Source organism: Aquila chrysaetos, chromosome 9 (assembly GCF_900496995.4).
Source record: "Aquila chrysaetos chrysaetos chromosome 9, bAquChr1.4, whole genome shotgun sequence".
In the NCBI taxonomy this organism is placed as follows: Eukaryota; Metazoa; Chordata; class Aves; order Accipitriformes; family Accipitridae; genus Aquila; species Aquila chrysaetos.
The window spans coordinates 38,589,531-38,611,933 of record NC_044012.1 but is presented as its reverse complement, the minus strand read 5'-3'; the positions used below and the strand labels follow the sequence as shown (position 1 = coordinate 38,611,933).

The 22,403-nt window shown below is 42.5% G+C and overlaps 1 protein-coding gene across 7 annotated transcripts in view; it reads left to right on the top strand.

Annotated features, from left to right (window-relative positions):
• Positions 1–4,814: 4,814 nt before the first annotated feature.
• Positions 4,815–22,403, top strand: part of PPM1F (protein phosphatase, Mg2+/Mn2+ dependent 1F) — a 44,575-nt gene continuing 26,986 nt past the window's right edge. For 6 of the 7 annotated variants that reach the window (XR_005933273.1, XR_005933272.1, XR_005933271.1 and 3 more), the window contains exons 1-4: positions 4,815–5,089; positions 15,677–15,810; positions 20,279–20,478; positions 21,110–21,298. Coding sequence is in view for 4 of the 7 variants with exons in the window: in XM_041126380.1 (XP_040982314.1) it covers positions 4,914–5,089; positions 15,677–15,810; positions 20,279–20,478; positions 21,110–21,298 (699 nt within the window). In the remaining 3 variants the exon portion in view is untranslated. The remainder of the gene's footprint in view (positions 5,090–15,676; positions 15,811–20,278; positions 20,479–21,109; positions 21,299–22,403) is intronic. The other variant, XM_030026108.1, reaches the window with a different exon arrangement.

Here is a 22,403-nt window from a genome sequence, read left to right as displayed (position 1 = left end):
GGGCCTTTGTCAGCAATACAAGTGCCAGGAATGTAAGAGCTGATTAAGATCAGTGTTATGGTGCTGTAGTCTTTAGGTGTGGAATTAGACTTGTTTCATCTGACTTTGAATCTTCAAAAATAGTAAATGATTAGTAGCTGTCAGATTTTCAAATACATCTGCAATAGCAAGAGCGCTACTTCAAATCTGTCACTCTGCTGCGTAAGAGAATAATGCCAAGAGACATACAAAATGGAAATTACAAATGTCAAGGGGAATATCTGCCATGAGCAGTGATTTCCAAATTACGGTCTGTGCAGCCAAGTTACTGTCTTTTGGTCAATGGGCCCCAGTTAAATAAGACCTCCTCCTGCTGCTGGAGGTCAGATAGAATACCCCTCCTCTACTCCTCCTCTGTGTTCACATAGCTGATCATACCTGATCGAGTACAGTTTGTACTGTCTGTACCCCAAATTGTCATTTCAGTGTTGGTTAGTTTTGTTGTCAAAAGGATGGTGTCCTCATGGTTTTATATGGAGCTGTATCTAACCGCTGGGTGCCACATTACAAAATCTAATTGTACAAATATATAATACTCTCTCCTTTCCTTCCATGTGCGCATAGCTGATCATGTGTGGTCATCTGATCAAGTACAGTTTGTATCATCTGTACCCCCAAAACAGTTTCAGCGCTAGTTGTGGTTGGATGGGAGGATGCCATCGCAGTTTTACATGGTGTAAAGGCTACTGCATTTGAACACAGAATATGCAGAGAGCAACTTGACACGTGATTCACTGGCAACAGAAAGGAAAGACAAGTCCCTACAAAAGGTAATGTACAACTCTGCTGTTTTAATTGGCACAGTGTGTGCATTTACTGAACAAGAGATTATAGACAAAACACCACAGCCCCAAGCTTGTTCCTCTGATCAAATGTTTACACAGTTACAGCGCAAACATGAACTGTGTTTTATTGCTTAAAAGACCCAGCCATAGGTAGAAGTTTCTTTCTGAGGTTCTTGTTTGTTTTTTTCCTAAATATTAAATGTTCTCTCTGGTAAAAACAAACTGTCTTTGCATCTCCCTTAGCCTGGAGTGAGTAGCTTCTTTTCATGTTTTAAAGTTCATCTTGCTGTAGTGTCTCAGAGCCGAAGAACTTAGCATAAACTGTAATAGCTTTCAGTGTGCTTGTATTGATTCAGTTGTTCAAGTCCTTTCTCACCTCTGTAGCCTGCTTTGGTACACTAGGATACTGCTCTGAAAATCCCTTTGTGCTCAGCTAGCTTCTGCTGCTGCGTACAACATTGGCTGTTGGCTGGGATTTCTGTGATGGAGAGAGTGGCCCTGGAAGTGTGGGAAACCTGTCGTTAGTCATTCTTCGTGGCTTTTGAGCTGTGCTAGAACACTTTCTCCAAGCATGGCTTTTATTTTGGCCATTTGGAGACAAACTTTTGCTTGTAAAATCTCTTTGCTGTATTAGCCCCAGTGGGAATAAAGTGCTGGGAACTTTCTCTCAGGTGCTTAGAATGAGCCATTTACATGTTCTGGCAGATTTCAGTGGCTCCTTTGTAACTACCACAAATTGCAAAGTTCTTTCTGATACAGGTATATTAATAACTGCCAACAGTCATTCAGAACCATCGGTGCCTATGCCAGAGGAATGAAGGCATTGGTTTTGTGCTGTACCAGCGGCCATGGACACTTACTCTCCCTCTGCAGCTGGGCAGTGCAGGGTGGCCACGGCCTGGCAGAAGGCTGCATGATGCAGGAGGTGCCACAGTGGGCTCTCAGTGCTGTGGCCTGGTACACAGGCTGGTGGTGGCAATTGTCTCCAGAGTGGAGTAGAAAGAATGCGGAGGTGATGGGCGCTTTCAGTTTCTACTTAAAACTTAGAGGCATGTTCCTGGGATTGCTTTGAAAGGTACAAGAGAGCAAGAAGCTTCTTAAAATGATGAAGTCCCTGGAAATGCGTCTCTAACATTAAGGTGAGCACTGCATGTCTCGTGTCTATGGTTCTTACTGGAAAAAAGGAATTGCGGCTTATGAAATAAATCTCTTCTACTTTCAGTTTATATTCTGTGGGAAAAGCTCAGGGCAAAGCTTCTATTACTTAGGAAGTTACCTTTGAAATACCATCATTCACTCAAGAGAGGAGATTGATTTGGCTCCCATAGCTGATGAAAGAATAAAAATGAATTCGTCTATATGATACAGCTGTACACTTGTCCCTGCTGAGGTGGCACCCGTGTGCCCTGGGAAGCTTGCTTTTGTCAGCCTGGGGAGAGGGAAGTAGCAGTTGTTGTCCCTAGAAAGTTGGTGCCAAAAGATAGACAGTGCAGTGCTCAGGAGTAGGAAGAGTATCAAAATACAGATTTTTGATCTGATACTTATTTTTGTGTGGAGGGAAAAAAGGGATTAGATCTCTGGTAGGAGCAGGGAAAGAATATAGTACAGACAAAAAACATCTGTCTGAAAGTGATCAGTGGCCATTTTAGGGCTAGTATTCCTGAAGGGGTGATTTCATTCCATATCTAGACTTGCTCTCTCCTAAATCATTTGACTATTTTAAAACAATTTTTGTTCTTGGAACTGCCAGTAGGGAGTGATCATAGCAGGGATGTTGCAGGATACAGGCTGCTATAGTTTAGTGTGGAAATAACAAAGGGAAGAGCTGGGATATGAATCTCCTTAACTTTAATGGTTTAGAAATCTCTAAAAACCTCAGCAGTCTCTGCTGAACACAGTTAACTTTGTGCCCAATGCATCAATCTGTCATGAGCCCTAAACTTGTATCTAGGTTCAGCAAGAGTTTAGAGCACTCGGATCGTTCACAAAACTGAGCATCCAACCACTGAATTAAAAGCCTACTGAAAACAGTGTAATAGTCGCCCTCTCTTTTTCATAGACAATTTATTTTTATGGGATCCTCTGTATAGTATCCCAGTGTAAAAAAAAAAAAAAAAAAAAAGCAAGTTCTGAAAGCACTAACTGTGCTTGCCCTTTCTTTTCAGAAAGGGTTTAAAGAAGTGTGAAGTATATTGTGTTTGCTAGCTTTTTCAGTAGAATGGGGATGGAACATGAGCTAATGCTCTGAAATAGAGATGTCTGAGAAGGAGAAAACAAGAAATCAAGGTACTGCAAATGCTTGCAGCAATATTTCACTGAATATGTACTAGTGCTTCTGGGTAATGTGTTCTCTGTCCTGGCTTTGCAGCATCTGATATTTTATTCCTTCTTTCTCTAAAAATGTTCTATTATATCCAGTTACCCCTGGACGCTGTTATAATGTAAGGATAGAATCCTTATCACTCTCTTGATACCTGAAGTAAAAAGGTATCTCTAGCTGTGTATGCTGGCAACTGCTGCTGTTTGAAAGATAAGACGTGTCACCTGTTCATGTCTAGATGTTTGAATATTGAGGATTTGTCATTGCGGGGGAAAGAGTTTTGATGTTTGGGGTTTGTTTTTTTTTTTTCCCAAAACTGAATATTCAGGTTAATGTCTTGATAAAACTTATTTGTTTAATATTTCCCAAATGAAAGGCCCATGTTTTATGGTATTAAAAATCAGAAAGCCAGTAGGCAAAGTAATAAACTAGAGTCCTGTTTTGGGGAAAGACTTGCCGTTTCTTGGTTGGATGAGGTAAATGAATGGCATTGTGCTTTGGTACCACACTTAAGTGAAGTGAAGCTGTTAGACAGCTCTGTGTGAGGCGAGAAGGGAAGGGATTTAGTTGATGCTGTAAATACCCAAAAGGGCCCAAAAGATCTAGGAGCAAAGTCAGTGCAAGTATTCTAGATGCCTGTGTCCTACTAACCTCACAGGGGGCTTTGATACCGTGTTATTTTTGTGAGTCTAGGATTCAGGATTTTCATTCACTCTTTTCTTGGAAGATTTCAGCTTGGGACAAAGGTAATTCCATCTAGTTTGCTGACACTATCCCTTTTCTAAGCCAGAGGTGCTCTTAAATGAGCAAGAAAAGGTTATAGTTGATTGGTAGACATAATTAACTGCAGCATTTGAGAAACAGGTCAACTTGCTATTGTTCTCTTCAAAATCACTATACCTTAGCCAAGTCTATTGGAGCGACAGCATCTTGTGTTTTTGCCTGTGATAAGGTTTTGAAAGCTAGCATTGGTGCTTTGCAATGAATTATGCACAGCAAAAACCCTGGCATGGCTACAAAATCAGGTCTTCTGAATCCTTTTTTTATGGGCATTTCAGTGGGAATAGAAACAAAAAGGGATTGTGAGTAGCAAGACTGGGGGGAAGATTTGTCTCAGTGAGTGAGTTTGGGTGAACTTGTAGCCTGTGCACCCATCCCAGCTGCACGTATGTCTGTCTGTGACTGGTCAGGGCGTGTAATTCTTTGCAATCTGATGTCGAGTAAGTTAGTACTCTAGGACGGAGAACTGTCCCGCTGGGTTAAGTGTCGAGCACCGGGAGAGCTCGGTGAAAAGGTGTCACTTGCAAATACGTTTCTGTGCCGAACACTCCCGTTTCAGCCCTTCTCCGATTGCAGAGGGTGGGGGGAAGGAGGGCAACAGCAGCTGCCCTCGGGAGAGAACGGCCGTGTCCCGTCCCGTCCCCGTCCCCCCCGCGGTGGGTCTCCAGGCTCCGTTACCCCCCGGGACGCCCCCGGTGCCGGGGAGGTGGCCCCGCCCCCTTCCCGCCCCCCGGCCACGTGGCCGCCCCGCCCCGCCCCCCGCATTCCAGACATTGTTGCTGGCTCCGCCCCCGTTCCGGAGACCACACCCCCGCCGCCTGGCCCCGCCCCTGCGCCTCGCTTAAAGGAGCCGTCACCGCGCCCTCTTCCCCTCGCTTTCCCCTCCCCGGCCTGCCCCCTCACCGCCCGTCCCCGCCGGCGCCTGGCCCGCTCCCGGCGAGGCGAGGCGGCGGCGGCGGCCGGGCAGCGCGCCTCAGCTCGGCGCCGCCATGGCGCTGGACGTGGAGGCGTCCGGGGCTCCCCTGAGCTCTTTCCTGAGGGACTTCCCGTCTCCGCTGGGCCCGGGGGAGCCGCTGCCGTGGAGCTCCGCGGGGAGCAGCGCCCTGAGCAAGGCCGAGGTGCCGGGCGCGCTGGCCGAGCGGGCGAGGAGCCTGCTGGGCGGCAGGTGAGAGCCCGGCGGCGGGGGCGGGGGGGGGGGGGGGGGGGGGCTGCCGCCGGCCTCCCCTCAGGGGCGGCGCCGCGCGCTGACAGTTGGCGGGCGCGCGGGGGGGGGGGGGGGGGGAGGGGCGGCGCGGGGCCGCTGAGGGGAGCGGGGCTGCCCGCCCTTCCCGCGCGCGGCCCGGCAGCGCCCGTGCGGGGCTGGAGCAGGTGCAGGCGGCGGGAGGCGCTTCCTCCTGAGGAGATTTCCCAACCGTCCCGACGGTGCCGTCCTGCTGCCTCGCTTTTTTTTTTTTTTTTTTTCTCTTTGCCCCCTTATTTCCCCCTTCTTAATCGTTTCTGTGAATATTCTCCTGAATGCTGAGGTTTTAACAGCGTGCTTCTGTCACGGGCCTCCAGCCGAGGTCTGTGCCTCTGTAGTAATGTTTGTGTGCTCTCAAAAATACTTCTCTCCCATTCTTGGTGCATGAGAGATTAAATTACAATCCTGCAATTAGCGTGATAGGGCGATTCTTGTGGTAAAGCGCCAATACTTTGAATTCAAGTCCCTAAGGGCACCTGTGTGTGGATCTACTTGAAAGTCTGGAGAGAGAGAGAGAGAAGGAGGGAGGGAGGGAGAGAGGGAGTCAGTGAGCTGCAACCTGCCTTGCAGGGCTGTCAGGCGTAAGCAGCAAGCCAGCTAGGAAAGTATTCAGCTCCTTTGCCACTCTTCCCAGCCCTCTTGAATCGTCCTGCTGAGTAGGACATGCATGCATGAGTTTCTCAAGTTGATTTTTTTCTCAATGCTTGAAGAGCATAGTCACACCACCATTGGGAAACACAGCTCTTTTTTCAGCGATGTTTCTGTCATCCCCTGATTTCAGGAGAGATGTCTTACAACCTTCATCCTTATCAGTTTAGACTGTCTCTTTAACACTGCTAAGAATTTGGATGCGACTTACTTCTTTTGGCAAGTTAGCGCCTCACCAAGAACAATTTGCCTTGCTCTAGCCTCTTGTCTCCTGATAACTTTTCTCTCTTCATGCCTGCTTCCTGAAGCACTTCACCGGTAGGGCCTGCGTGTTCTAGGTTTTACAAAGTTCCTACCATGAGCTGCTTCATTAACATGTTTGTCAAGAGTCAAGAACGGGGATTATAGATGGTCTAAAAGAATCAAAGCAGAGAGCTGACTTTGTGCTGTGGTACTGGGGATAACAAGTGAAGCCAGGGAGTTAAGGGAGACTGGTTCTGTTTAGGTATATGCTGAACGTTACCTGGTTGCTAGAGGAATTTGATAAAGAGATAGAAAACAGGGTTTGAATTACTCGTGTCTCTAGCTACCATCTGGTGAGTTTACGAACACTGAATAGATTTTGTTGTTGTCGAAAGCGTATAGGTGATTTTTAGGTACTTAAATTGCCTTAATCAAGTTGCTTCTGTGCTTTATATTGCAGAGATGCTCCTGGACGTAACATCATTCAGTTAAATGGTGTGTCTAAACTTAAGGGTGAGAAATGCATACAAAAAAAATTAGTTTTTTAGGCTGTAGTTGAAAAAGACCCAGATGATCATTGCATTACTTAGTCGTGCTTTGACTAAATTGCTCTTGAACAAAACATAGCTGTTGCATTCCTAAATGAGATTACAAATTCATCGCGTGCACTGAATCTTTGAACTCTGGAGCAAGAATGGTTCTGGATGAGCGCTTTAAAGAACAGAGTAATGCTAGTCTTGAACAAATCCTTATCATATGGCAACCCATCTGCCATGTGGGCCAGGCTAATGTTTTCTAAAATTGTTTTAGAGAGGAAGGTATGAAGCTGTAGAGATACGGGATAGGTTCTTCAAACTGTAGTGATTTTTAAAACAGTATTTTTGAGTCACATATCTGCTAACATTCTCTTGTTCTCTAGTGGGCATATTAACAAGTGGAAGCAGAGGAAGAGTGCTGCTTTTGCAATGCTTTCATCTCACCTGTCACTTCTGGTGTTTACACAGAAAGGAGCCTGCCCTGTCAGAAGCTGCATTTTTCACATACCTGCCCTGCAGCCAGTTCTGATTAGACAACCTGCTTTGTGGAGCTCCTTAAGTCCCAAGCTGGCAAAAAAAAAAAAAAAAGGCGGGGGAAAGATAGCTAAAGAAACAAAGCAGATTAAACATGTAGCAATCTACTTATTTATCCTTCTTTTCACAAAATGTACTTGGAAAACAGAAGTACATAAGGAAAGTGTTTTTATGAATTCTCGTGGCTGCCTGCAGGCAAAACAGTGAAGCTACCCTCTGTGTGAAACTGTGCTTGGGTGTAGTGTAGCATACCTGAAGTGTCAAATGTAGAGATCCCAGCAGACGTACAGCTCAGTTTTGGACTCCTATGACAAAGAGAAACCTCATCTTGCAATTGCAAAAAGGCTGCAGTTTCCTGTTGGGTAGGCTGAGTTCTTGCATGTGGAAGACTGGTAAAAACCGAGACAGGAATCTAATATTTCAAAAGTGCAGACCCTCTTATCATAATCTATGTAATTAAGGACCAAAACTAAAGTCTCTGGTTGTGTGAGAAATTGCCAGACGTTAGGCTTTTTTTCCCACATTCCCAGGTTTGCTACTGCAGAACAACTCCAAATGCAGTTTTGAAGGTTAAATAAACTTTTCGGTTGATCTGAATCCCACAATTCCTCAATAAAATAGATGAGGGAATGTAAGGAAACAGGAGAAGGAAGGATGCTAAAGGTTTTAAGAAAAGGAAAAATAAGGGGAGGGGATGACACAAGACATTGAAATGTTTGTGTAAAAGTTGTTAAAGATGCAGAAGTGATGCCAGATCACAAAGCAAGTTCGCGAGAGGTCACTGTAGCTTAGATCCAGTGATGTGCTGTTGCAGGCTATCACGGTAGCATCCATAACACGCAGATGGCAGCTCAGTGGAAAATATGCACGTTCAAATATTACATTGTCAATATAACCAGGTTTAACACTATGAAGATGTTATCGGCTGTACCTTGCTGACTTCTGGCATTGATGCTTGTTCTGTATTTCCTCAGTTTGAGACTTCTCTAACACTCCAGTGTCAAAGAATGTATTTTACATGATGATTAGTAACGATGAAGGGTTTCTCTATAGATCAAAGTGTTATTGGGAATCAAGTTTGGCACACAGTTCTGCAGTTCTGCTTCTTATTTCTGTGTTGTCAGATACTTCATTCACACCCACACAGATGTGTGGGTCATGCCTTGAGGGGCCCAAGCCAATAAAGGTCCAGCAATATCCTTGGCTCATGAGACAACATATGGTGATGTTTAGCTTGTCCTTCCAGTTGCTTGGAGGCATAAACCTTTGTGTGTTTGCAAGGAGAAACTGTCTTCCTCCACCATGGAACAGGATTGCTGTCGAGAAGAGAATGGGGTAAGGAATAACATTTGTTAGGCCCAACAAGGAGTTTCTGAATGCTATTGCTTCTCTAAGGCTACACACATCTCTTACATGGAAGCAGTTGGATTTCTCAGGCTAAACCCCTTAAATGTCTTTACTAATCTAAAATGAATTATTTTAACAATCTTCTGCAAATGCAGCTAGCATAGCCAAACACTAGCTAAGACAGCCAACCACTTTCACTTCCTGGCAGGACTTGTGCTTAAATCGCTAATCCAGTGAAGCTTTGCAGATGTTTCAAGTTTGAATAATTCATTTAAATCAATGGAACTGCCTGCCTTGTATCCAGCTAAATACATACATAAAATTCTGAAGAATTGGGGCAGGTTTAAGTAATCTTGTTTTGCAGAATTTTAATTAACAAACACTTTTGGGTAAGAGCTATGTGTTCTGGCCATCTGTGGAAATGGGTCAATGTGAATGAAAAGCCCATTAGTTACTTCCAAAACTTTAGAAAATAACTTGAAATTTTACTAACTTGTACTGAAACAGAACATGAGATGAAATCAGACCCCCAAATACAGAAATTTCTCCTTTCCCTTGATAGGAGCTGAAACTTGTATGACCATCCTGTGACATAGCCAAAGAACAATGTGAAATTCCAGCAGCCTTCCTGTTTGAGGAGACTTTACTACAAAAACAGTTGTGAGACTTTGGCTTCCTGTTCTGCCCCCTCCCAAACGATTCACTGTGTTTCATCTCTTGGTTGCCTCAGCATCCTGTTTTGTGTCTTTGTGTTTTACACTGTAGTGCTTACAGCCAAGGTGTGGCCCTGGCATCTTTATTTTCAGCATTTCCCTGCTTTTAGAATAGTTAATTCAGCAATTCTTATATTTTTATGGTTTTATGTGTTGTAAGCAGGAAGAGGGGAAAAAAAAAATCTTATCTTGCCTCTGGTTTACCCAATCTCTTCTTAAAACTCCCTTTAGTCCCTTCCTCTGAAAACTACTAATACCCTGTCTACTGTGACCTCTGTTTTTAATAAATACCCTAAAACTTACTTCCTTATTCCTAATTTGTACCATTTAGTGTATGTTATTGTAATGCACTAATACTTCCCATTGCTAGGAACATGTTTACAGCATCAGTGATCTATTCACTTCAGACAAGAAAGTGAATTTCATGTGTGATTGCCTGCAAAAAAACTTTCTAGTTTTCATGGGACCAGTTGTGCTTGGTAGCAAAAGCAAGCATGGGCTTAGCAGAAACAGCCTACTCTTTTCAGGAGTTTCTCACTGTTATATGAGTAATAGTGTTAGAATTGGAAGTCTTGATAAAGTTAATGCGCAAGAGGTATGTGGCACTTCTGCTGTTTACTAGTTAATTTAGCAAATGGTTAACAAACCAGCTCTGGTAATTTTGGGTGGTGGTCAAAACTAGCTGCTTTTCTGTTGGGCGCGGTTTGCCCACTGCTGCTTCTGAAGCTGATGGCAGGACAATACACAGCTTGAGAGAAATGATGTGCAGCTCACACTGTACGTGTGTCTGGATAATAAAGTTTTTGGCAGTTCTGACCTGCCTCCTACAGTATATAGAGGCTGGACAAACTGTTAATTTTGTGATCAGTAAATTGCTTTTCAGAATGCGTTTCGTAATTTAAAACCTCCAGGGAGTTTTCCCTGTTACAAGATACTCTCAATAGTAATTTGGGGAAAGAATCACTTTGCCTTTAAAAAGGAAGCGTATGTATGGGGATGCCTGCAATACAAGAGAGAAAACGCTTGACGAAATGCTGAAAAAAAGATCAAATCTATAACGATGAGGAAACTTTTAGGTCTGGCTTGCTAGTGTTTAAATCAGTTTCTTTGTTTCTGCTTGGAAAACTGAAATTGTCTTTCCCTAGAACTTGCATATTTTGCTCTCAATCTGTGTGAAACACCCACTCTGTTGCTGTTTGAATTGGGCATCAAGATAAGAAATACTCAATTTTGCAAACAACATGTTTAGAGCTTAATTGAAAAGTGGCTTTTGTGGAATTAAGCCTCTCCTGTTCTGCTGTGTGCTTTTTCTTCCTGCTGAGAATGAAATGGAAGTAGCTGGTGACTCTCCATTGCACATTTTCTGTAAAAAACTGTTTGATGATGACTGAAGGGCCTAAATAGATGGATTCTGGATTATAAAGCTGCTGCTGCTTCTGATAGTTTCAGAAGAAAATCTGGAAAAAACTGCTTCATGTAAAGATAGAAATGTGAAAGATTGAAATTCTCTGTGTGGCATTGTTTATATATTTGTTTTGATTCCATCTTGTTCATCTACTGTAAAGACCTGATGTCATTAACAAAAGAAACAACTTCCTATAAATTGTAGGATGTCAGATGTTTTCTCCTCAACAGGTATACATTTGTACTTTTCTGGTCACCGTCACCCTGGGAACTCTGGGTGCTGCTGTAATAAGTACTAATGCTTAGAGCCACTTGAGTGGAAGCATTCTGTAGTTGATTATAAGAATAAAAAGGGGGGAGGGAAATAAAAGTAGCAGATTGGGGAGAAAATACTGAATACAAGCAGCTTTTGTTTATGAGGAAACTTGTGACCTGCTATTATTTTGGCAGTATGAGAGGATCTTTCACTTACTAGAGAACTGCTAGCATTTGCAGATCTGCAGTAAAAACACTTTGCTGATATAGCTGTAACGTGCTAGAAACACACTGAGTCCACAGTGACAAACTTTGCTTTACTGGCAAAGCTGTCCTGTATGTGATCTTCTGGTGTTACAGAGCACAAACACTCTTCCCTCTGATATAACTCAGCTGCAGCTGACTTATGCTAGAAGCTTTTGCTAGCAGATATAGCACTTCTTCATTCCCCAACATATGCATATATATATATGCACACTCTGAAAGGAAAAGAGGATTGTACAGTGGTGCTCTGGCCTGCAATACCACTGCTGCCTTGTTGCCGTGACTTTGGTAATAATACCTAGTAAGAACATCATGTAAACTTTTTTTTTTTTTTTTAAATTTGAAAGGTGGCAAATGATCAACAACTTAGCAAATACAGTTAGTAATCTCTTGTGCTTCTCTTTATACAAACAGAGATTTCCTGACAGTACTGTGGGAGAATGTGCGTGTTTGGGGCTGGGGGATGTAAATTATTTTCCTTCCAAAAAAAGTAAAAAATTCAGAAGGCTTTGCGTAAACACTGGATGTTTGGTATGTCCTCGTGAAGCTTTGTACCACTCTCCACCAGGTTGCACAGAGCTTGCTTCTCTCTGCTCAAAGTGCTGAAGAGCAGCTGTTCGGAGTCTGCCATCTGCCGCACTACTCGGCTTTCTCAAAGCTGCTGTAAGCTGTGGGCATAGAGCACAACAGAAAGTCTGTCATCTGTTTTCAAGCCTTTGAAAAAAGTGTAGTCATAGTTGAGGCTCTGAACAAGATGTGGTGGCCTGACCTTTGATGCTCTGGATGCTTCCCCCATGCCCACAAAGCTGTTTACTAGAGATTTCTGAATATACCCTCTTATATTTGAGGGGAAGAAGAGGTGGAGGCATCTTTGAACTGGTGACTTGTTTGCAACGCTCACTGCAAGTGTACTGGGGATTTAATGACCCAAATGAAATCAAATAAGAAGTGATCTTATTAGGGTTTCTGCTTCCTGAAGGAACATATATGAATACACTGTGGCTGTGATGGCATGACAGCTGGTCTTTTAAAGTGAAAGAGAACTAAATTGTATCGCAGAAGAGAAACAAAGTGAACAAGAAGAGAATTAAGTTCTCTTCTGTAACTCAGGCCAAATCTAAAGTATGCAAAATATCATAATTGCTTTCTACTTTTTTATTTTGGCCCACAGGTATGTATATCAACACAAGCTTTGCATAGCTCCTTTTAACAATACTGTATGTGTCCAGTAGTCCAGAATCTTTCAAGGGGGAGGACGGCATATAAATTTAAGTGTGTTCTTTATTAGCATAAGTATTGCTTTACTCTTAACTTACCACTTTTATCTAATACTCAAGTTTTTAAAATGAGGCTTATATTTTACCATGAAGTGGCTGGATGATATGAACTCCATGCTCCAGCCACTGGCGATCCGACTTTAGCTGGTGGTGAAGCTACAATGCCTCATCTGCACTGTTACAACACGCATTAATTCTTTTTAAATATTTTTTTATTGTGGTCAAAACACACCCTTTTTGTTAGTAAAGAAATAGCCTGTGGCAAAGAAATTCTATGTCTGTTTACTACTAGCCTGTGTACGCTGAGGCTAGGTAATTAGTGTTGCATGTGTCATAGAAACGGGGCTGACACGTTTCTTCTAAGAGTCTTTAAGAGAAGGTAACATCCTTTCCATGTAGCACACCCCACCAGCTTCCCTCTTCTTCCCAACACAGTTGTTTTCCCACTTAGGAAACAGCTACAGTAATTCTTCTGATTCATGAAGATTAAATTATGCTTGGTTCAGCCTGTCAGCAGGGTGTCTTGGGCTTCTTTGAAAGGAAGATTTTAACAATAAGTGACATTCTTCTTTGCTTACAGAAGAGGTTTGAAGTCTGTTACGGTAACTGCAGTGGGCTTCTACTTTTACACTGGTTGCCATAGGTACTGTGTCTGCTTCCAGATACTCTCTAGCCAAGTGAGACCTTGTAGCTCTCAACTAAAGAAGCAGTTCTTACTCTTCTTTAATTAAATGTTTTGTTAACTCTTGAAGTCCCTGATTTAGAGGATGAAATTAGAACCGGTAAACGTTGAAAGCAAATGGAAGATGCCATTGCCTTGGAGCTCCATTTACCTGAGCTTGAGTAAAAAACAGGCTTACCAATATGGTAGTACTAGTATTAAGAGTTCATAAAGTAACTGACAAATATGTTCTGTTCGGAACTGAGGTTGAATGAACTAAATAGGTAGGGTCATTTTTGGGGCTTTTATCTTTTGTCAACATGTCAGAATCAACTGCTCAACATTGTTGTTGCTGACTGCGTAACAAATAAAATCCCAGTGAACAACCATTTTCTCTGTATAGATTTGCAAAACTGTGGAGCGGGAGGAAATACATAGGAAGCAAAGCAAAGCTGAATGAAGCGTATCAGTACTGAGGAATCTCTGAATTTCCTTTTTAGGAACTGGGTGGTGACTGGAAAAAGTTGAAGGATGTGACATAATAACTCGTAAACCTCTTTGTTACAGGCATCCTGTAAGCAGAGGTTTATACAGGACTTGTGAATTATAGCACTTAGCTTTTGTTTAAGCTTCTTTTTATGGACCCAGTTCAGCAAGTCAGGGCTCTGCAAAGCAGAAGTCTACTAAGTTTAAAATCAAAGTATTAAGGCCTCTTCTGATGCCAAGCTGGAAACCCAGGCTAGATTTGAATTTTTCCTCCAGCATAGCAAAGAAATTCTGAAGATGACTGAAGCTGTGGCTCTCACTGCATTTAAATGCATAGCTGTTTCACTTAATATTTTGTCTCTGTTCTTGGAGCTGAAACCTACTTTAACTAAAGCTTCTGACTTGCAGCAGCATCAGCTACATATCTGACATAGTGTGGCTTGTATTTTCATATTGCTTTCTTTTCCACCTGTACAAACAAAAACAGGAAGCAGGATTTTTTTGAGGGTTTTGCCATATCTGTTTCAGATGTATTTCTTGCCTGACCTTTGAAAAGGTTGTCTGTTAGTGTCAGAGTGATTATAAGCAGGCACTGTTATTTTTAACTTGGGTAGGAAAGGAACTAACTCCCCTAAACATATTAGCCTTAGAAAAGAAATAAAAAGCCAATTTCTGGCTTCCCTTGATGTGATATGACTGCAGCTAGCACTGAAAGGACTGCAAACATGTTGCCATCTATTTGAAGTACCAAAATGACTCATTAAAGTAGGCCATCACTGCTACAGAATGCGTAGCATAAAACACGCTTCTGTTAGCAGCCTGCTGACTACACAATGCTTTCTGTTTGCTGCCACAGGAGGTACTCGTACATGGCTGTGAGGATATGACAAGGCCTCTCTTTCAGAAACACAATGGCAAAATGCATTTCAGCTTGTTGTTGCTGGGATCTGAAACCTCACGGTTTTCCCCTCCCTGCTCTTCTGTTCGCACAAAACCAGTCATCTCTGCTGAACATCTGCAGAGACTAGTTGCTTCCACCATTTCTTACTCTGTAGCCAACCAGTTTTATTCAGGACTTTCTAAATGTTTCTTAGCAAACAAAGTCTTGTCCTTGACTTGCTGCAGGTGCCTTAATGTGCTACTTGCTTTGCTTGTATAATTTGATACTTTGTGGGTATCAAACACTCCATGAACAATGGATAAAATGCTTTTTATGGACGTCCACGCTTATTCTTCATTGTGCTCATAGAAAATGTCGGGAATGTGTGTTATGTACTGTAATTATTAGTGCCTGCCATGGGAATATAGTGAATATAAAAGAGTCATTTTCTAGTAGCCCCATTTTAAAGTTGGATGGGGCTTATTTGTTTACAGATTCAAAAGCATTATAGCAAGTGTGTGCTTCCTATCAAGAATGCAGCTTGCATAAAGCATTGAGTGAAAAGGAGAGGTAGATTGTGTAGATTGTGTAGCATTATTGTCTTCTGGGTGCTTACCTAAAAGCTTCAGCTGAATCGCAAGTCTTGGAGTCTTTTCTTATCCCAGTCCCCAGTGCCAACTCTTTGCACCTTCTTCATGGGTGATTTCTTTGGGGAACTTCCAGTCAGGAGAAACTGAGTGTTAAAGGTCTGTAGGTTAGTACTGAGCATGACTTTCTTTGAGGAGGGAAGGGAACTGGAGTCTTAAGTAACCTTTTTGGAGATTTGCCTGTACCACAATGCAGAGATCCTGATACTGTCTGTGGAGAGACAGTTGACTGTGAGCAAGAAATGTTGTGTAGTGAGTAGAAACAAAATGTTTGTGTTCAGAGGCTAGAACTGAAGGTAGCAGTTCCCATCTGAGAGCTCAAGAAAAGGAGGTACCATCTGCGACTGGAGTGTGAGGCAACAGTTTGAAAACATGATTCATATGCTTCTTCCTCTTTGCATTCTTGAGAAAGCAGTTGTCCAACTGAAGATCTTACTAAAGATTTGTATGAATAAATATTGAACATACGGTTTCCTCTACTAGTTTACTAATGAAATTGGAATTATTGATTGTGTGTAATGCTTTCTAATTCTGAGGTCACCAGCCATAAACAGTGAGGTTGTAGCTCAATTTAAACTAATGCAGTCTATTTTGCTTTCCCTTCCTTTTCTTACCAGCAGAGGTGTTTCACCACTTCTTGCAGCATCGTTGATCCATGCTGCAGTTGATGAAGTCCTCCAAACAGATTTGACTGAATTTAAGCAGCAAAGTGTGGAAACAGAGGGAGAAGGAGATGAGGAAAGGTTCACCTGTAAGTATACTTTTTTCCTTCTGTGGTTTTCCCAGAGGCTGTCTGTTGGAAGACTTCAGTGTTTTGAAATGTTTCCCAGAATATTTGGTTAGGCTGTCTGGCAAGCAGCAGCGAACAGAACTTTATTTGCTCCTGCTGGGTATCTGTGGGATGAAAGGTAGCTATGCTAGTTTTGTGGGCAAGATGCAAACGTGTCTGGAGCCCTGGACTGATTGTGTGGGTTGGCTTTCTGGAAAGGGAAGAGAGTTTCTCTTCCCAAAAAGAATTAGTGACTGTATCCACTGTGCTTCCTGAACTGAACTAGTTAAGAACTTTTCCTCACTGGATAATTTCACTTAAATTGAACTGGTTCAGTTCCTATCTTAAGTTGATAACCTCTTACATTTTTGAAGTGCCCTTTTCTCTTTGGTAGACTGATCTTAGCTAATTACTCCTATGTTTTGTCATTGACATCATCACAGTTGCTATTATGCAGCCACGCTGACACCTTAAATTCATCCATATAATCCATCTTGCTTTTGTCTGTTCTTGGGAACCAGATTTTGAGACCTGTGGCCCCTCCACTACCTGAACATCTTGAAACTCTAGATCTTCCTCTTGGCAAGTTTCTCAATAGTCTCTATTGATTATTTCTTCGCTTCCCACCCTCCGCTATAAAGATGGGATGCTGAGGGATGAAGAACCTGATGTGTGCATCTTCTGTCTGATGCTTGCATTTTCTCCTGAGTGAATTGGAGAGAGAACAGACCTTGGTGACTGAGTACTGGGTTTGTGCCTTGTGTAACAGATGGTCCTATTGCATTTACATGCTGAAGTGTTTAACGTTAGACTTCACCAAACCTTCAGTCCCAGTGCCAAGAATGTAAGTGGAGCAGGATGCAGGCAGAGTCGAAGATAAAAACGGAGGAGAGATGTCTTAGGCAAACTAGTCTATCCTGTAAGGGGAAATACTCATCCTGCCATTTCCCTGGGATGACTTGAAAGGCGGTTCAGTGTGCCCCAGAGGACGCCTCTCCAAGCAGGGCTCTGGTAATGGCCAGGATATGACACTTCCCACAAGCCTATTTCAGTATTCACCTACAAGTCTGAAACAGCAGGAGGGGGAACACATTTAATTAAGTCTTGCTGCACGCTGAATGTTTCATCCCTTGCCTTAATGTTTGTAGCCTTGGTATGGCTGGAGAGATTTAGCAAGTTTCCAGCACTTTGCACGGCAAGAGTCGGCTTTGTATCAGCTTGGCTGGGGTCTAAACACCGTGCCCTGGCCCTTCTCCCCCGCCGCAGGGAGGAATGATTCCGCCTTCAGGGGCAACGTGAGCAGCGGCGTGCGGGACACCGGCACACCCGCCTCCGGGGCCGGGGCGGGGCCGGGGCGACGGATCGCGCCCTCTGCCGCCCCCCGGCGGAGCTGCGGCCGCGCGGAGGCTCTGCTGGGTCTGGGGCTCCCAGCACCTCCGTGTAGAACCAGCTTGCGGGGTACGTTCCGCAGGCCTGCGGAGGTTCTCGCGGGTGCTTCTTCCAGTTCAGTCTCCCCAGAGCGCCCTGTTTCTGCACTCCGTGTTCTGTTGTGTCTGTTGGTCTGTGAGCCGTCGCACGGACTTCACTGCAACTAACCTAGCCTGGAGCAGGACTCCGCCTGAGACGAGGAGCTGGCAAATAGGAGTTTTGTGTGACAAGATCACTGCAATTGTAAGATAAAGTAGTACAGGCAGCAGTGCTAGAGCGTGGCTTTGTGCAGGGGAAGATGAAGGAGATCAAGGTACTGATCTGCCATTACTAGAAACTCCCTATTATGTTTGCGGCAATGACTGTCAGGCATGTGGTAACATCTCCCATTGTCAAAAGTGATATAAAAGCATCTCCATTATTGTCTCCCTTACATCAGAGAGAATTGTATCTTACTTACAGTGTCGTGATTTTGTGCTCCAGGAGTGTATATTTGCTATCGCTCAACCTTTGCAGGAGAATGAGGAACAGGATATTGTAACCCACATATGATAATTATGTAGGTTTTCAGCACAAATATTTCACAAAGCAGTTGGAAACTGGTCATCCAAGCATCTTGAAGCCACTCTGCTGGGGACTCTTCATTGAATCCCATGTAATTATCTTTGAGGTGAACTGTAGCAGTTATACAGGATGTGAACTGCTGTGTATTTGTGAGCCTAGAATTGTAATTCCTAGTTCTGGCTCTTATGAAAATCTTGGGCCCATGGACCTTCAGTTAGTGAACCTCATCTGAACGGCTGAGAAATTATAATATTTAGAAACAGTGAGTAATGAAGAACTTCACAGGGCAGGGACATTTTCTTGGTCACAAGCATCTAATGTCTCTGGAATCCTGTATGGTTACATTATACTGGTGACTCTTGTACAATAATTCATGCTGCTGTTTAAAGGCCATAAAGATACAGGATTGGAGTCTACTTTTAAGATAGCACAGGCAAAGTCAGAAAATCCTTGGATGAGTTCCATCTTCAACTAGTTCAGGTTCTCTCTCGGTACTCCTTGTTAACAAATGCCCCAGAACCATGCCCAGACAGGTTCTCATGGTTGAAACCATCTTTAATCTCCGTGTTATATATTCCTGTCTATTTTATCTTTGTTCATTCTTGTGTCACCATTGTCATTTAGATCAAATTGCTGTTTACCATTCCCCTATCAAACACTATGGAAATCTGCTTACTATTCAGGTACTTGCATTGCCTAATCTCAGCCAGGAATATCTACTTTAAATGCATTAATTTCTCTGCACGTTTGGACTGTACTTGTTTTCCCTATCTTGTAATTGCTATTGCATCACTTTAACTGGTCAGCTAGGAGGGAAGATGTTCCTTGTGCTACAGCACAGTGTGGACTCTCTTCCTGCATTGCAATAATAACTCTCTGGCAAAAAAGCATTTTTGGATTGAAAGAGAAGCAATTATATAAAAGCAAGTTATGTACATGTGCCTATATGAGTACCACTGTTTGATATGGTATACTGCAGAAGAATTTCTGCTGTTAAGCTACTAAATTCTATGTCAGATTTCACAAGCTTAATATTTAAACAGCAATGTGTGTCCAAGTCTTCTGGTCAGTATTAGTCAAGACATTTACAAATGTGTAAACTAATAGCTGTAGACAAGACTGTCTAAGATGCTGTCCTATTTAATTATATTTGTATATGGGATGACTTAATATTTAAAGGTTTTAATATCTTGCCCATTCACACCTGCATATTAAGCAAACCAAAAGTAGTTTCGGTTAATATGTAGTGATTGCTAATCAAAGATCTGTGTTTAAATTTAAGTTCTCAATTCTCCAGGCCCAGAGATGCATCTGAAGCTGGCCATCCAGTGTTGCTGAGAAAAAGAAATGCTTGAGAACCAGGAGTTATGAAAAGGAATTCTGAGGAAGCTTTAATGCTAGCAGCGTTAGCAGGAGTCAGGATAAAATAGGAAAGATAGTTCATGCACTGCAGTTCTTTAGGAAACACATTAGTGACCAGCAAATTATTTTTGCTCTATAGATGATCTTTTCAATGCTTTTTGAAGTTAGTTGATTTAGCATTGAGGCAGGGTTCTTACTCAAACAACAAAACTTTAAATTATTACCTATTCTGAGAGAGACTGCATTGCAAAGCTAGACACAATGCCAAACACCAAACCATTCAGTCTGATGAACAATAAGTTTGGATTAATTGATCTTTGGGACCTATCCAGAAAAGGATTTGAGTGTCTGGCCGGAGCTTTTCACACTATGCTCAATGGGTGTTTACAGTTCTGCTCTGTAATGACAAAGCAGGAAAGTGGCGGAAGTGTTCTTCTGTCCCTCTAGCTCCTACAACCATGTGTATTTAAAAAGATAAAGACAACAGCTTAAAACTCTAATCTGTTTAGCTCAGCTATGAGTTGAGCTATTGACCTCAGCAAAACATTCTCAGACTTCCTTGTTTCAGTGGAAGTGGTTCAGTAGGACATAACCTGACCCAAAGCCAGGCTAACGCTTTTTCAACCCTTGTGTCCAAGACAACAGCAATCTCTTTTCTTGAAGGCTTTTCTGCCCACTTGATTATTTCCTCCTTTTTGGTGGGGGGAGGGGTGCACTCCCAGCACTATTAACTTGTGCATTTTACTTACATAGTAATTACATTTATGTCTAATATGCCAGACTGATTTGGGGGTCTTTGTTATGATTTTTGCAATATAATCACCTACTTGATAAGTATCTGTTTTGAAAGAGAACTAGTAAGCTCATAAGTGAAGAAGCTGCTCTTATCCTTAATATTATGCTGTTTTCCATTGCAGCTTTCTCTCCACATTATTCTCAGGAGCCTATTTTAATTCTTGCAGAGCCTGTAAAGGCAGAGTGCTAAACGTGTGTATGTAGCTCTAAGGAAAGAAACTTGAAGGAAAGACAGGCCAAAAGATGGGGTAATGTGGGAAAATGGGGCACACAACTTACCATTTTGTCTTTGTCCTGTCAGTGCTGGATGGAGAATCATTGCAGCGCTGCTTCTTTAACAAGCTTCGGGATGTTTGCTTTGAGTGGCAGAAGCAGTTGCCACCACTGAGACCACTGAAGCGGTTCCTGCTTGTTTCCATCCATGCCATCCGTAACACTCGACGGAAAATGGAGGACCGCCACGTTCTGCTCCCAGAGTTCAATCAGCTGTTTGGTTTATCAGTAAGTCTGGACAAAATTGGGGAGGCCAGTTTGTTAGCTTTTCAAGCTTCCTGTAAACACAATGACGTAGTGATGGATGATCTGTGAAATGGTAAGAATTTGTTGCCACAAGTTATTTATCACGTCTGTGCTGGAGCGAGGACTTACTGACTCAGATTGCTAGGGGCTAACTACGGCCCTGATAAAGAAGGGTCTCGTGACCTTGGGTTTCATGTCATAAGCAATAAAGGGAGATGGGAAGTTCACCCAGTGTTATGTTGCTGGAGTTATAATGTTCTTGTGACTGAGGTAACTGATATATTAAGAAAAGAAGGGGGGAGAACAGCAGTTGTACAAGTGCCAGTTACTGAAGCTGCAGTGGGACTCCATAACCAGCTGTCTGCTGTTTCAATTCCAGACTTTTTTCAAGGATATTAAATGACTAACAGCAAACAAAGAAAAGTAATTCCCCTGCAAAGTACCTATTTTATCCATTTTACACATGGGTAAACTGACTTAAATTGCCCTTACCTATGCAACGTTGTATGGAAGAAAGCCCAGAATAAAGAATCTTTGCTTTCTGGTACCAGTCTATGAGCTATTTTGGTTTTGAACATGAGTATGTCTTCTTCTCTCTCCCTCCCCTCAAAAGGATGACATTGATCGCGCTTACTTTGCTGTATTTGATGGCCATGGTGGAGTGGATGCTGCCAATTATTCAGCAACCCATTTACATGTAAATGTTGGGCTACATGAAGAGATTGTTAAGAATCCAGCTGAGGCCTTGAAATGCTCTTTCCAGAAGACAGATGAAATGTTTCTTTTCAAAGCCAAAAGAGAGGTGAGTGGGTAGAGATTAATACCACTGTATTTAAATAACACTGAGAACTGTTGGACAACATGGTATTATCCAGAAAATTCTGGCAGTACAGTTTCTTTAAATCACTGACTTCTTTATGAAATTATGCTACATGTAAAGGTTTTCTTTGATCAAATTATTTCTTTTTTTGAAGAAAAACAAAATGGTAGTGCTTGCAAGTTCAAGATGAGTGATTGAAAAGAAGTGTTAAGTGGTTTAAATGGTCCTGACATACCAATTATTTGAGAGAACACTCTGCTGCCTCTTTGCCTAAATTAGGCAGCCCCTAGATGTTCTGTTGTCCTACCTCTTACCTGGAAAAGAGATTTCTCTCTTCCTGATAATATGGTCACTATCTTCCTCTTTCTTGTCCCGCCATTAATGTCACAGGTGGTTGTAAGATGAAAAATACATTCTGTGATTTAAATCAGACTCTTCAGTTCATTAAGCTTATTGATCAGCTTTGAGTCAAGTTGATATGATGAACATTGTCTCTTCAAATCTACATAATGGGAGGCTGGTTTATTATACAGTTTAATGAGAACTCTTTTATTATAGCAGTTACTGAATATGGAAGTATTCATTGTTAATATCTTCATTTCTGTCAATGAGATACAAAAGAGGGAGCAGCATCTTCATGAGGTCTGACTCTCACTTATCTTTACAGGGAATCTAGGACAGTTAGGTTCCTTCCTTTGTTGGCATCCTTATTTAAATACCCAAGGATAAGGGGTTGTGTGCGGAGCAAGGTGTCTGTAGTTGCCAGTGGTAGAGTGGAGAGTGTGAAAGGGACTGGGGAGGCCTGTGTATGTTTGTGAAATGTTCATGCTACTGAAATTCAGATCCTCTTTCTTTTCTGTGTGTCTCTGTGTTTTGAACAATAGAGGTCTTAGTCTCCTAGATCAGTTTTGGAATAAATAGCAGAAAAGGAAGAACGTAACAGAGGCAGTATTGGCCATCTGCATGTTAGAATATGTAAATAGTTTCTTTCAAGTCTGTCCAATATCTCGTACCTTTTTTCAGGTACCTGAATTATGATTGGCAGGTCTACTCTGCTGCATTTAAGTGTGATTAAACCTAGGTTTAC